Source organism: Leucopleurus acutus, assembly GCF_964270905.1.
Source record: "Leucopleurus acutus genome assembly, chromosome: 5".
Lineage (NCBI taxonomy): Eukaryota > Metazoa > Chordata > Mammalia > Artiodactyla > Delphinidae > Leucopleurus > Leucopleurus acutus.
Genome location: NC_139147.1, coordinates 115,518,238 through 115,532,741, shown reverse-complemented (window position 1 = coordinate 115,532,741; position 14,504 = coordinate 115,518,238). Strand labels below are relative to the sequence as shown.

The following is a 14,504-nucleotide window of genomic DNA, read 5'->3' as shown; positions in this document are numbered from 1 at the left end:
CTCTAGAACCTAAAGGTCATCTTTGTGGTCATAGCAACTCTGACCTGTCATCCTGGCCCCACTGCAGGTACTTCTTTTGGTTCCCAGTATCTCAAAGTCCCTTCTGTTTAGTTTCCTTCGTGAGGGCACCCTCTACCCCAGATTTCTAAGCGGCGGTGCTACCGTCCCAGCTATTGTCATGACTCCAGAGGTCACATCCTAGAGCTCTCTGGACATGGACACAGTTGACAGTGGGCTGAGACCAAAGTGGAAGCCCCAGCAAACAGATGGAGAGTCCTGACTGATGCCTCTACATCGTGCCAAGTCTCGCAGCTGTGAAAATGTCAGAATGATTCTCCTGTTAAAGAAGTATTTCTTCTATTTTAAGGTTATTGTTAGATTTGCTTTAGTCCTTCATTTCTTTATTTCAATAGAGTTCATTTTTACTTCTCTCACTTTCTTATTTTTTTAAAAATTTTATTTATTTATTTATTTTGGCTATGCTGGGTCTTTGTTGCTGCGCACGGGCTTTCTCTAGTTGTGGCGAGCAGGGGCTACTCTTCGTTGCAGTGCACTGGCTTCTGATTGCCGTGGCTTCTCTTGCTGCGGAGCACAGGCTCTAGGCGCACGGGCTTCAGTAGTTGTGGCTCGTAGGCTCAGTAGTTGTGGTGCACGGGCTTAGTTGCATGTGGGATCTTCCCGGACCAGGGCTTGAACCCGTGTCCCCTGCATTGGCAGGCTGATTCTTAACCACTGCGCCACCCGGGAAGCCCTCTGATTTGTTTTTAAAAATCATTCCTGGGAACCCACGACAAGATGGGTTTTGTATCAATTTCTAAGTTAAACATTGATGGTTTTCAATGTCAGTGTTGGAGGGTTGCCTTGTAAGTCTCCAAGCACTTACTGTGGGGTCTCCAGGTTGCTTTGCTGTGCAGACATAGCCTGGGGTTGTGGAAAGAGCTAGAGGAGTGTGAAGAGTGAGGAGACCTGGGGTCTAATTTAACTCCATTCTCCAGAGAGGACTTGGACCAATCATGTACCTTGCAGGCCCTAATCTTTAAAAACAAGCTGCTGGACTAGGTAATTCTGAAGGTTCCTTCAGACAGTCTCTGATTTTCTCTACCGTTGGATTGGGTTTGCATCATCTAAGTGTGTTGCGCAGCATAATCCAGGCTCCATTTCATCCCGAGATAATAACCAGTAAACTTGGGTTCTAACCTTGGCTTTAATAGTCACCTCTCTGTACTTTGGGCAGATCCCAGGGGCATCATTTTGTCTATAAGATGAGGGTATTGACCCAGATCCATGGTTCTTAACTAGGAGTGTATGTCACACAAGGAGCTTTGTAGAAATATACGTGTCTTGATTCAGCCCCTAGAGATTATGATTTGGGTAGGAGTGAGGTGGGGACCAGTCATGTATTTTAAAAAACACTCCATAGGGTTTCTGAGGTACTCTCCTTGTTAAGAAGTAGCCTAACTTGTCAGCATTGACAAATACTTGGGTCTTCCCCGACCCCTGCCATTGCTCTGTGCTCCTGTGAAATCCTCCCAACGGTGGGCACGTTGGTTCCTGGCCTCCAGTTTGTTCAGTGGCATCTCTCCTCTTCCTCAGTAACAACCTGCAGTGTTACACAGTGCGGTGCAGTGCGGCGGCCGCTCGGGAGGAGGACCCGTATGTGGACACCACCCTGAAGGTTAGAGCTGGCTTATGACGGTGCAACCTAACGATCACCGTATGAGTGCTTGCAAACTTGCTCTTCGTGTCTAAGCCTGGCAAACATTAAAGTCTTGTCTTTTTCAATTAGGATGTTGGAATGTAAAACGATAAGCATTTTGTGATTCGTGGTGTAGACGGTAATTTTTAAGATTACTTTGAAAGCATTTTACTCAGAATTTAGATAGAATGCATAGTTTTAAAAATTTGGTAAAGAATATATATATAGTGTAACTTCAGAGAGAGCACTTCACAGCTATGGTGTACTACAATTTTATTCATTTAATAGAAGTATTGGTGGCAATTGTATAGAGCTGTGAACAAAACAGTACAGAAATCAGTATATTCAAGAGCACAAAAGTGAATACAGCGCATTCAGATGATTTATTTATACTGTTATCAGATATGCCTTCAATTCTTTAATCGTTTTACAAAGTCTTCAACAACTTTCCTGTAGTTCTGTAGTTTTGATCTAGTGTAAATGGATATTCTAGATCAATAACCTCATTTTTAGTGAGTAGTAATACGCTTAGTCTCTGAAAAGCTCTTGACCGCCAAATAAACAGAGGCAGTGTTATGATGAAATTCTCTGTTTTCTGACCTTGAATTTTCTGTTCTCAGAAATACGCTGATCATTTGCATCATACTCCTCATGTGCAGTTTTACCCCCGGAGCATAAGCTATTTGAATGGGTGTTTGTTGTGCATATCCGTGCTGTAGGGAACCCCCAAGTTATGATGGCCTCTATTTCACATGTTAATGTCCATCTGGCACCTGGAACGCCTTTTTCTGGAAAAATGAATGTTCAGTGATGATGGTTGTGTAGTACCATTATCACTGTCACCCAAATTGTGAAATGCACTGGCGTTTTCTGGAAATCGTGTCTGAGTTCTTTTTTGCTATGGGCTGCCTATCACTTTCTGCTGCTGACCAGGCTTACTGCCTACCCTCAGCCTCTTGAGAAATAAGAATCATAGCTTTCCCATGCCTTTCTGTCTGTGTTTAAGATATACACATAGCCTTTTCAGGAGTTTTTTTTTTTTTTTTTTTTTTTTGCGGTATGCGGGCCTCTCACTGTTGTGGCCTCTCCCGTTGCGGAGCACAGGCTCCGGACGCGCAGGCTCAGCGGCCATGGCTCACGGGCCCAGCCGCTCCGCGGCATGTGGGATCTTCCCAGACCGGGGCACGAACCCGTGTCCCCTGCATCGGCAGGCGGACTCTCAGCCACTGCGCCACCAGGGAAGCCCCTTGTTTTTTGTTTTAAGCCTCAGAGAGACATAGGCTTGTGTAAGTAGTGATGGTGGAGTGAGGGGTACATAACAGATTGAGGTAGGATCAATCTGCATTTGGAAATAAATCTCAGTTCTAGGCCTTCTCAGAGTCTCATAAAACCAGAGGGAAGGAACACAGAAGAAAGGAAGGTAGAAAAGAGGAGAGATGGGCAGCTGGTGGGGAATGCTGCCCCTGAGGCCAGTCCTCCTGAAGGTGGCAGAGGGAAGGACGGTGATCCCGGCTCCCCCTTCCCTGCGATTCCACCATTCTGAAATCCTAGATGCCCCTGAATGAGCACACCATCATTTTGCTCCCTTGCTGACTCAGGCTTTGGGAGCTGCGGTGTCTGAGAAAGGTTTCACAACCTCAGAGTCGGGACCAAAGTACACGCGATCTTCATTTCCCTTTCCTCTCAGATTCTGGCTCAGCATCGCCAAGGCCAACTTAACTATTCTTAGGAATGTCAAAATAGATGGAGGTTTTCCCCCATGTGCTTTGTACAAAAGGGACAATGAAGATGACCTCAGAATCAAAACAGCATTAATGGAGGAGAGGGGGAGGCCTGGCAGCATCATTTTGTGAGTCGCAGAAAGAGCTCTTCCATTATATTCCGTATCCATTCTACTTGAGTGAATGGTCCCTTATAAGGACAGGAGGCTGGCTCCTGGTCCAGGATTTCCTCCAGTTTGCCTGACACACCCCAGCCTGTTGGCTGTTCCGGGCAGTGTTCACATCTACAGAGCTAACAGAAGCCATCGGAACATGAGAGTGTTTCTTTCGTACACATGCAACCACTAAGAAACCATTTTATGTACTCTACCTGAAGTACAATGTCCTTTTATAGTGTCTTGTTTTGTCTAAAGAGGCCACTTGAACGTACCCTGAGCCAGCCCACTGTTAGTGGGGAATTTCCTGGGTGCCAGGTAATCAGCCCAGGGCTGGGCTCCTGGAGGGTCTCTGTAAGGCAGAGAGTTCCTGCAGCTTTGAGGGGCCTCAGGTGTAACCCACTCTCTGCATTCCTTAAATCAAAGTCAACAGATACTAAGTAGCCCTTTGGCAGACACATGGATGAGATAGTTGGTTAAATAGTTTAGATAGGATAACCTCTTACTCTGATAAGAATAGGAATTTGAATTATATGGGGGGAGAGTGAGGGGGAAGGAGACATTGTATCAAATACATTGATTTTTGAAGATTAAAATTCATGCACTTTATTCCTTAGCTAAATTTCCGATTTTTTTTCCTTATTAGGCTTGCCCACCTGTCAGTATGGATGTCTGTGCTTTAAGAATACAGCTTTTCATAGGCTTGAAAGCCATCTGTCACTTTGAAAACCACATTATACTTCTGACCAAGGCAGACCCTGAAACAATTCCAGAGAGAAGAGAGTCACCCAAGAGGCTTCTGTAAGCATCCCCTCACCCCCAGACATTCCTGCGAAAGTTTCTGCAATGAATTGTTACTGCTATATTTTGCATACATCTTTGTTGATATTTTTTTAAATGAAAGCTTTGAATGATCAGATAGCTTTTCTAGGTGTTCTTTTTCCAGAGTAAGAAAAGAAGTTTCTGATGATCTCTATGATATCCTTTATAATTGACCTTGAACTTTTAGAAGAAGATGAAGTATAAAATTAGTTCAGTAAATATCTGTGGTGTTTTAGATAAGAAGTTAAAGGGCATGCCTTTTTTGTGTAATTAACAAGTAAGACAGAGCCTCTTATGCTGATCCAAGTGACAAGGCTCTTTATTATTTTTCTTCTTCGGCCTTTAAGTGGCTACATTTTTATCCAAAGATTATTTTCTGGTATTTCAATGAAAAAGAAAGTAACAATGCATTTCTTACCTTAAAGCACATTCATGATGTATAGATTATGTGTTAATCTACCTTAGAGTAAAAGTGCATTATTATTCTAATCTCAGGTTGACACTTCGGTTTTTTGCTTTCACATTGTTTGGAATAGAATGCTTAATTCCAGAGAGGTTAATGCTTCTATTCGATGTTTTCTATACTGTGAACTTAGTGATAGGGAATGCAATCTAATTTGAACAGTCCTCTATGGAAAATTAAGTAGGAAAGAAATCTGTTTGCAGGGGAGGAACACAGATTGTATTTCAAGTCTAACATTGTTTTCCATTTTCAACATAAGTTTAAGCTTTTCTGAATTATTTGTGCCTGGCTTTGTTCCACCGGCAGGAATAACCAGGTTCCCTTGGGTAACTGCACACTTAGAGTGTGCACAAAGTGGTCTGAGACTGACTGATCCTAAAAGCTTTCTGGCGAGAGGAAAAATAGCTTGTAATCTCACACATTTGACATCTTAAAAGTATTATATATTTTTACATGATTTTTTAAAGAATTCTGATTTATTTGAAAATTCATTTGGTCTAGGGTCTGCATTTTTAAAAGATTGCATACTACAGAAAATGCATCATGTAGTGAAAGCAAGAGATAAGGTAGTGCCTCCAGCAGATGTTCAGTTCTGTCTTTTGCATTTTCCCAGCAGCCCTTGGCCTCATGAAGGCCATACCCAAGCCTTTCTTCCTTTTGAGGACTCTTGCCTGTTCTGTGAACTTAGTGCCTATTTAACAATACCTGTGGAATGAATTGCAAGTGCTTGGTTTATGAGTCCGCGAGAGTGCAGTATGTTAAGTGCTGTTTGGCCTACGCAGCATTGTGCACTAATGTTCTCTAAAAATCGACTGTGTAGTTAATCGACAAAGAAAATACTAAATGAAAATGATATCATAATTACAATATTTTAGGTATCTAATATTTACCATTTAAAATTCCCGTTTATTAATAATATGTCTTATAATTCTTGTCCTTTGTTTTGCTTTTAGTTCTAGAAAAGGTACCAGTGTTAATCTCAAAACACCTCCTGTAGCTGAGGCTGGGTGGAATTTGTATATTGTGAATACGATCTCACCAGTGCAACTGTACAAAGAAATGGTATTCCTTTCAGACTTCTAATTCTTACTGGTAGAACTTTTTAGAGTCTAATTGATGACTAGAAATTGATTCTAATTATCGTACATGCAGAATGCCACAGCCAGCCAGCTTCCAGGCTCCGTCTGACAGTGCAGTGTATTATCTTCACCTTCTTGTTTTCACAGCTCCTGGTATTTGAGGAGCCAGGAGAAATTCCCTTCACTAAAATAAGATTCCCTTGTTCATACCCACTCTCCTATGAGAATTGATTAGCCAGTCTAAACATAAGTAGCCTTTGACCTTTATTTTGAACCCTAGCAAAGAGAACCATGAAATGGAGCCGAAAGAAATCTTAGATCATATGTCCCTGTCTCACACTTCTTTGAAATATTAGCAGATAGTCCCAGGGCACTGCAGCACTTGTAGCATTGTCCCATAGGCATCCTTCTTCCTCTTCTAAGAGTGACAACTGCCTACTCATCCCTGACAATTTTTATCAACTCTTTATTTTGAAATAATTTCAAACCTACAGAAAAGTTGCAAGAATAAGAATAGTACAAGTAAAACCTGTGTATTCCCCACACAGATTTGCCCATAGCCAACATTATACTCCCTTTGTTTCTCCCTCTCTTTTCTTCTTTTTTGCACTCTTGTACAAATGCGCAAGCACGCATGTCTATTTTCTCCTGATCCATTGGAAGGTATATTGCATACGTCATAGCCTAAGGCTCCTAAATATTTCAGTGCATGTTTCCTAAGAATTGAGATATTTGCTTATATAACCACAGGACACACACACACATGCTTCAGAAAATTTAACAATGACACAATACTTTAGTCTATGGTTCATATTCCAGTTTTGTCAATTGACTCAATAATGGCCTAGTAGAAGCCCCCAGCACCTCCTGCCCCAGGTCCAGGATCCATCAAGTAATGTATTTAACTGTCACGTCTCTTTAGCTCCTTTAATCCAGAATATGTTCACAGCCTTTCTTTGTTTTATTTAAAAAAATTTTTTTTGTTTTTTTTTGCTGAAGTATAGTTGACGTACAATATTATAAGTTACAGGTATAAACATAGTGATTCACAGTTTTGAAAGGTTATAATCCATTTGTAGTTATTATAAAATATTGGCTATATTCCCTGTGTTGTACAATATATCCTCGTAGCTTATTTATTTTATACGTAGTAGTTTGTACCTCTTAATCTCCCTCTCTTATCTTCACTGGTAACCACTAGTTTGTTCTCTGTATCTGTGAGTCTGTGTCTTTTTTGTTTTATTCACTAGCTTGTTGTATTTTTAGATTCCACTCTTCGTTTTATAACAGTTTTGAAAAATATTTCTCCCCCTGCCACCTTTTAAAAATTTATTTTTTCATTCCATTTCATTTCTCATTTCATATCATTTCTCATGATTAGATTCAGGTTGTATATTCGTCTTCTTGGCCAGAACATTGTGTAGGTGACGTATCTTTCTCAGAGTATCACACTGGGAGGTGCAGAATATTCATTTGCCCTTCACTAGTAATGGTAATTTTGGTCATCGGGTGAAGGTTTTGCCTGATTTGGCCCTGGCATTTTAATGCTGATAATTTTATCAGCTTTGTTCTGTGTTTTCAGTCTTGCTTAATTGAAAGTCTTAGACGTCATCTAGGTGATTTGCCTACTGGAGTCTAAAAATACTGATTGACTCAGATTAGCTAGTGATAATCTTTTTTTAAATTTTATTTATTTTTAGCCACGTTGGGTCTTCATTGCTGTGCGCGGGCCTTCTCTAGTTGTGGTGAGCAGGGGCTATTCTTCGTTGTGGTGCACAGACTTCTCATTGCAGTGGCTTCTCTTGTCATGGAGCACGAGCTCTAGGCGCTTGGGCTTCTGTAATTGCGGTACGCGGGCTCAGTAGTTGCAGCACACGGGCCCTAGAGTGCGCAGGCTTCAGTAGTTGCGGCACATGGGCTCAGTAGTTGTTGCTCGCAGGCTGTAGAGCACAGGCTCAGTAGCTGTGGCCCACGGTCTTAGTTGCTCCAAGGCACTTGGGATCTTCCCAGACCAGGGATCGAACCCACGTCCTCTGCCTTGGCAGGCAGATTCTTAACCACTGCACCACCAGGGAAGTCCTAGCTAGTGATAATTTTTATAAGCCCACTGTAAGTTACAGAAATAGATCTAGCAGAACCTAAATTCACAGATTGAAACTAAGATAAAGGAAGCATACTCAATCTGAATTTGAGAAAGATTTAAATCATAGAACTTAAAAATAAAGTTAAGGTTTTCAGATATGTTCATTAGCCTTATCAAATTGTGATCAAATTATTGCTAAGTTAACAGCATTATTAGCATTACAGTATTAATTGTACCTTCTCTAATGATTAGCACGGTTTAACAAGAGAATAGTTACAATCATGTGTGTGTTAAACTGGCTCATAGATCGTGGGGGAAAAGAAAACCACTTTAGCTAGGCCTTATCAGAATGACAAATAACCACTTTTTATTTTTTAGGATTTAATGTGTTCAGATATTGACTTTAGTAACCAACTGGGTAGATATTCTTAAGAACTGGGAAACTTTGGGGAGATGTCTAAATCAACATTAGCTGCTTGCCTTTTTTGTGTTAGGTAGACTACAGTAACACCTACAAGACTGCAAAAACGCAGAGCTGCATCCACCTTCTCAGCGAGGCTCACCTGTTAGTGAGAGCTGCCCTGATGGATGCCAGTCAGCTGGAACCTGGAGAAAAAGCCGAGCTTTTAGAAGCATTTAAAGAAAGCTGTGGGCACCTTGGAGACTGCTACAGCAGGTTGGTGATGCTACTTGGAAACTTGTCAGAGAAGCCATCCTGAGCTTCAGGTGTGCTTACTAACTTTTCCACCTCTGGCAGTTACCTGACAAATGGGAGGACGCATGAGGGGAGGTGGTTTAGTTATTCATTTATGCCACAGCATTTGTTTAGCACATCCTGTGGGTCAGGTACTGGGCTAAGCTTAGAGAGATGAGCACGACCTGTTGCCTGCCTTCAAGGCCTTACAGTTTATTGGATGAGCAGTTCATGAGTCTCCCATCAGTTAACTTAGGAATTTGAAGTTTCTTTTCAGACCTTTGGGCGGGGGTGGGGCATGACCAGTGAACATCCCTGAGACAACCATATTACTATGAGCTTTATTTAAGGGAGAGATACAAGTTGGACACTCTGTGATTTTAATCTTAGTAGTCAGTGCTTTTATGATGTCAGAAAAGGACACTAGGATCAATAGTGATTTCTCTTTTTGAGAATGATCTTTTTTTTTATGTTAATAGATTTAATGGTAACCATTACTCAATATTTAAGCTTTTTGAGGAAACTTAAAAAAAAATTTTAATGGAGTTATACACGTAGAAGAGTACACAAGTAATAAGTGTACAAGTCACAATAATTTTCACAAAATGAACAAATCCTGTAGCCATTGTCCAGATGAGAATGATCTTTATAATATTTTTCATATATAATTGTTTCCAAGGCTTACTTGACCCATGGGAGTCATTATAAATTGATAAAAGACTTTTCCTACTTATAAACACCATTATTTTAGAGCCACATTATGAATATTAAAATTCACTTAATGAATTGTTTTTGTTTTTCTTATGAGCAAGCGAAAAGAAGCTACATTAATTAGAATGACTTTGCAGAACAAAACTCAGGAGTTTGTTCCAACTCCTAATGGCCGTAGAAAAGTATTTTGAGATTTATGTCTTCCGGAAATCATGTCTGTTTTATTATTAAATGTGTTAGACATCCAAACTTAAACATGACAAATCTGAAGTTTTTTTTTTTTTTACTTCCTTCCCTTTAGGCTTGACACCCAGTATTCCCACCTCGCCTTGCCATACTATAAGATGTCTGGTTTGTCTATGGCTGAAGTTTTGGCCCGAGTGGACTGGGCATTAGAGGATGGAACGCAGAAATACGAGAGGGGATTAATCTTTTACATTAATCATTCACTTTATGAAAACCTGGATGAAGAATTAAGTGAAGTGAATACAGTTTTCTATTTAGTTATATCTAATATTTTTAATTTTTCATTTTAGCAATTTATTTTATGTAATTCTGTTGAGAAATCAAGTTCCAAGTATTTTTCATTGGTATTATAGTCTTTTTTTCCTAAAAAAGGTAACTAGTGTGCCCTTTTCTTCATTAATAATACTCAGAATTACAGCTTGGAAGAGAACTTATAATCATCTTCTCATACTTTCTCATTACATAGACAGGGGGGTGTGGTCCACTGTGGTTGAGTGACCTGCCCAATTTGACAGTGGCATGTCTTTAGAAGAATGACATAGAACCTGGGCTTTGCCTGCCTTCTTCTCATCTGCAGCCCTTTTCACAACCCTAGTTGCCCCACTCTCCAGGTGTCCAAAGTTTCCCTTGTGAAATCCTGGCCCAGCAACCTTCAGACATTATCAAGGATCATTTTTAGCTCCTCATGTATTTTTAAAGAGTTGAATGCCAGTATGCAAAGTTGGGTATTGTGATACCAAGTGTTTTAAGGTTTTAAGAGAAATGAAATTTTCTCTTGTAAATATTAAGTATATTTTGTACATTAAATATAAGTAAATTTTGTATTAAACAGTAATTTTCTATAATGGACTTCTGAGTATAATTTAATCCAATATTTGTTTTCTTCTTCTGAACTCTTGTTAAAATTAGAAATGCTGGCCACAACTTGGTATACACTTTCCCTGCTTTTTCTTCATTATAACTCAGCAAAGAGATCACTTTAGGTCATCTCAGCTCTCCCACGCTATCACCATCAAACTCTCTTTTTAAATCGAAGCATAGTACTGTAATTTTATCTTAATTGGAATGTTTGTATCTTGGCTTTTTATCTTTTTTTTTTTTTTTTTTGGCTGATTTTGTTGCTTTCTATCAGCTGACTGACCTTTTATTTCTTGTTTACGCTCACCAAAGGAATTGGCAGCAAAAGTGGTTCAGATGTTTTATGTCGCTGAGCCGAAGCAACTGCCCCATATTCTCTGTAGTCCTTCTATGAAGAATATTGATCCTTTAACTGCCATAAGCTATTTAAGGAAGCTGGATACTTCTGGATTTTCATCAGTCTTAGTGACATTGACCAAGGCAGCAATGGCTTTGAAAATGAGAGATCTTGACATGCACAGAAATGAAATGAAAAGCCATTCAGAGGTACGGTGCCCTGCCTGGAATTAACAGCAAGCTAAAATAGGACTCAGTGGTCCTGAGGTGTTTAGTTTTTTTCTGGCTTCTGTGTAGCTCATTTTTTTCTTAGTTGTAAAGGAAGACAGATTTAGTATTAAAAAGGAAGTGGCCCAAAGTGGGAGTGCTTGGGCTTTGGATTTGTCCAATGAAAAAGAAAAATGAAAGATAAATGGCAGCAATGGGTATCCAAAGACTTTTCAACTTAGTGTCAGGTATGTTCAGAACACAGTGCTTGGCAGTGAAGAGTATACAGGCTCTGCCCTGAGCTGACAGTCTGACCTGGCACGAGGGGGTGGTGTGGTTTGTCCCTGAAAACAGAACAGTGATGTATATTCAAGTACAGCAAGTAGGTTATTAACCTTGAGTCTTAGGAGTGCAGTAGTTGCAGAAATAGCCTGCATTTGGGAAGATCACAAATGACTGTGTGGGAGATTAGGCATTTGAATGGTGTATCAAAGAAAAGGTAGCTTCCCGTTGGAAAAGAGGCCATTTAGGGACATAAGCCAAAAAAGTTAATCAGTAGAGAAAGAAATTAAGAAGTGACATTAATTGAGCACTTATTATGTCTCAGGTTAGCACTAAGATGTCCTCTACTTTGAAGAGTAGAATTCTAGAAAGATGAATTTTCTTTTCATAATTTTGAAAAATCCTATATAGACCTCAATTTAAAGCTGTCTACAAAATAGGACATCTTGATGCTTAATTAAGTAATAACTTCTACAAAGACAGTTACCAATGATGTCCTTAGAACTTGTCTTTGTAAAGAAAAAATGAAGATTACAATAAATTATTAATGGCTTATCATTGATTCTTGAATTCACTAGCGTGTATTTCCAAGATGAATGCAATGTTTATTCTGTTCCTAAATTTTTTTTTATCTGAAGATGAAGTTGGTATGTGGCTTCATTCTGGAACCTCGGCTATTGATTCAACAGAGGAAAGGACAGATTGTTCCAACTGAATTTGCAGTTCACTTGAAGGAGACTCAGCCTGGATTGCTTGTGGCTTCAGTCCTTGGCTTACAGAAGAACAACAAAATTGGAATTGAAGAAGCAGATTCCTTCTTTAAGGTTTGTCACTTTGAAAATGCAATTGTTCTGGATGGCCTGATGAAGTTGGTGGGGGGGACGGGGAGCAGAATAAGAGAAGTGATTTTTCATTTGTTTATTGAAAAATGAGACTTACACATAACCACTTATAAAAGTACAGATTAAAAAATGTATCTAGAAAAATTCTGTTCATGCAACCTGGAGTCTGTTAAAATGTCTAAATTCGCTTTTGCCACGGCACTAATGCTAGAGATAAATTATTGAATACATGGCCCACATGATGGAGTGCTATTCAGACCAGCTGTAACTTGATCAGTACTATATTTATCTGAGCTATGGGGGCTTGTTTCACTGTTCTCAAGGTGCTCTGTGGTAAAGATGAAGATACGATTCCTCAGCTCTTAGTAGACTTTTGGGAAGCTCAGCTGGTAGCGTGTCTCCCAGATGTGGTACTTCAGGAACTCTTTTTCAAGCTCACATCACAGTACATCTGGAGATTATCTAAGAGGCAGCCACCTGACACCACACCATTGAGAACATCAGAGGATCTGGTAAGATAATGGAATAGTACAGTGAATTAAACTTTATGTACATTACACATTATGATAATGACCCTTATTTTTTGGTTTGTTTGTTTTTGGGGTTTTTTGTGTGTGTTTTATGTTTTTGTTAAATTTTTATTTCTTTTTATATTAATTTTTGTTGACCCTTCTTATTTTTAACAGCATAAAATCAGTCGTAATTCATATTACTGGATATCTTTTTTTTTTTTTTTTTTTTTTTTGCGATACGTGGGCCTCTCACTGTTGTGGCCTCTCCCGTTGTGGAGCACAGGCTCCGGACGCGCAGGCTCAGCGGCCGTGGCTCACGGGCCCAGCCGCTCCGCGGCATGTGGGATCTTCCCGGACCAGGGCACGAACCCGTGTCCCCTGCATCGGCAGGCAGACTCTCAACCACTGCGCCACCAGGGAAGCCCTACTGGATATCTTTTTAAAGCAAGAGTTAAAAATACATTTAAAATTTGTCTGTGAGTGAAGTTGCCCACATTTTAAACACTTTTGTATCCTAAAGAGTGCCTTCTACTGTTCCTATATTACTCACCTACAGTGGTACTTCAGTAGCCAAAGTGTGGGAGAAAGGGCTTTTCCCCAAATCCATCTGTGCTCCCTTAGGCGACAGTCATGAAGTGGAACATGAGAGAAGAGACATCTGCAGACCTCCCTGCTGGGAGAGGAACTGCAGAAGGCTTGTGGGAGAGAGACTTCCTTACCAGACTTCCATTTCCTGTCAGCTGCACAGACAAGAGCTGTTCCGCAGTCTGCAGCAGCCCTAACAACTCTACTCTTATCTTTCCTGTTCCTCCCGACCCCTGGCAGCCCCTTTGTCCCTCACAGTGACAGAGTGGCTAATGTGGGTTTGCTTGAATAAGGGAGTCTTTATGGGAATTGTCTTGAGAACTTATGGAAGAGATTTTGCCTCCCAAGGAAAGTAGTAGAAATAAAAATTATTTTCAGTATTACTGTTAACTTTTTTTGAGTGTAATTAGCTTAAAGGAAGTATTGCCCTTTTTGTGAGAAAGTGCCTCTTTGCAGTTTTTTGAAAGTTAAAATATTAGGAAATATTTAGTGAGGATTTATTCAGTGAGAAGCAGCAAAACTAAAACCTTTTCCAGGGGAATGCATTCTAAGACTTTCTTCCCATTACCAGGAAAATGTATACCAAATTTTGGGACACGGCAGAATGTTAGGGATTGCTTGTTGTTTGTGGGATGGATGAAGAAAGTCTTGTTTTGTTGTATTTTTGTTTATGATAAATTTCTTTTACATTTTAGATAAACACCCGTAGTCATTATGGCTTAATCAGTCCGTGGGTTAATGTCTTAATATCCTCTGAATCCTTGGCTGATAAAAATTATATGGAAGACCTTTCAAAATTACAGGTAAATAAAAATGCCTCCTTTTCTCATGAATATGCATATTACCATATAGTATAGGACTTAAATTTGGTAAGACCCTGGGTGTCCAGTTAATTTAGAGTGTATCATTCTGGGGACAGAATCTATAGTTAGGCATACTCAAGAGCTGTGGAGGGAATTCCTGCCTCTGCCTGAAACTGCTGACGGGAAGTCTGGTCTTGTTGCCAGTCGGTGAGTGAGCTTCCGAGTCCTGTGACTCTTGCCTCATTCTCAGGACGTGCCTGAAAACACGTTGTGAAATGAAAGTATGGCAAGTGTCTCGCGGTGTTTTCATTGACGAGATTCACTTTTATTTTAGTGTTCACTCACGCAGTTTAGGCCTCTAGCCCAAACCGAGCACTACTATCTGTCTTATAGGAGATAGGTCAAAGTA

The 14,504-nt window shown here is 40.1% G+C and overlaps 1 protein-coding gene across 2 annotated transcripts in view; it reads left to right on the top strand.

Moving 5' to 3' along the window:
- Nucleotides 1-14,504, top strand: part of HPS3 (HPS3 biogenesis of lysosomal organelles complex 2 subunit 1) — a 45,808-nt gene that overhangs the window by 22,069 nt on the left and 9,235 nt on the right. For both annotated transcript variants that reach the window (XM_082839202.1, XM_082839203.1), the window contains exons 6-14: nt 1,594-1,675; nt 4,219-4,373; nt 5,811-5,919; nt 8,514-8,695; nt 9,726-9,906; nt 10,841-11,074; nt 11,992-12,177; nt 12,519-12,707; nt 13,988-14,095. In XM_082839202.1, the coding sequence (XP_082695328.1) occupies nt 1,594-1,675; nt 4,219-4,373; nt 5,811-5,919; nt 8,514-8,695; nt 9,726-9,906; nt 10,841-11,074; nt 11,992-12,177; nt 12,519-12,707; nt 13,988-14,095 (1,426 nt within the window). The remainder of the gene's footprint in view (nt 1-1,593; nt 1,676-4,218; nt 4,374-5,810; nt 5,920-8,513; nt 8,696-9,725; nt 9,907-10,840; nt 11,075-11,991; nt 12,178-12,518; nt 12,708-13,987; nt 14,096-14,504) is intronic.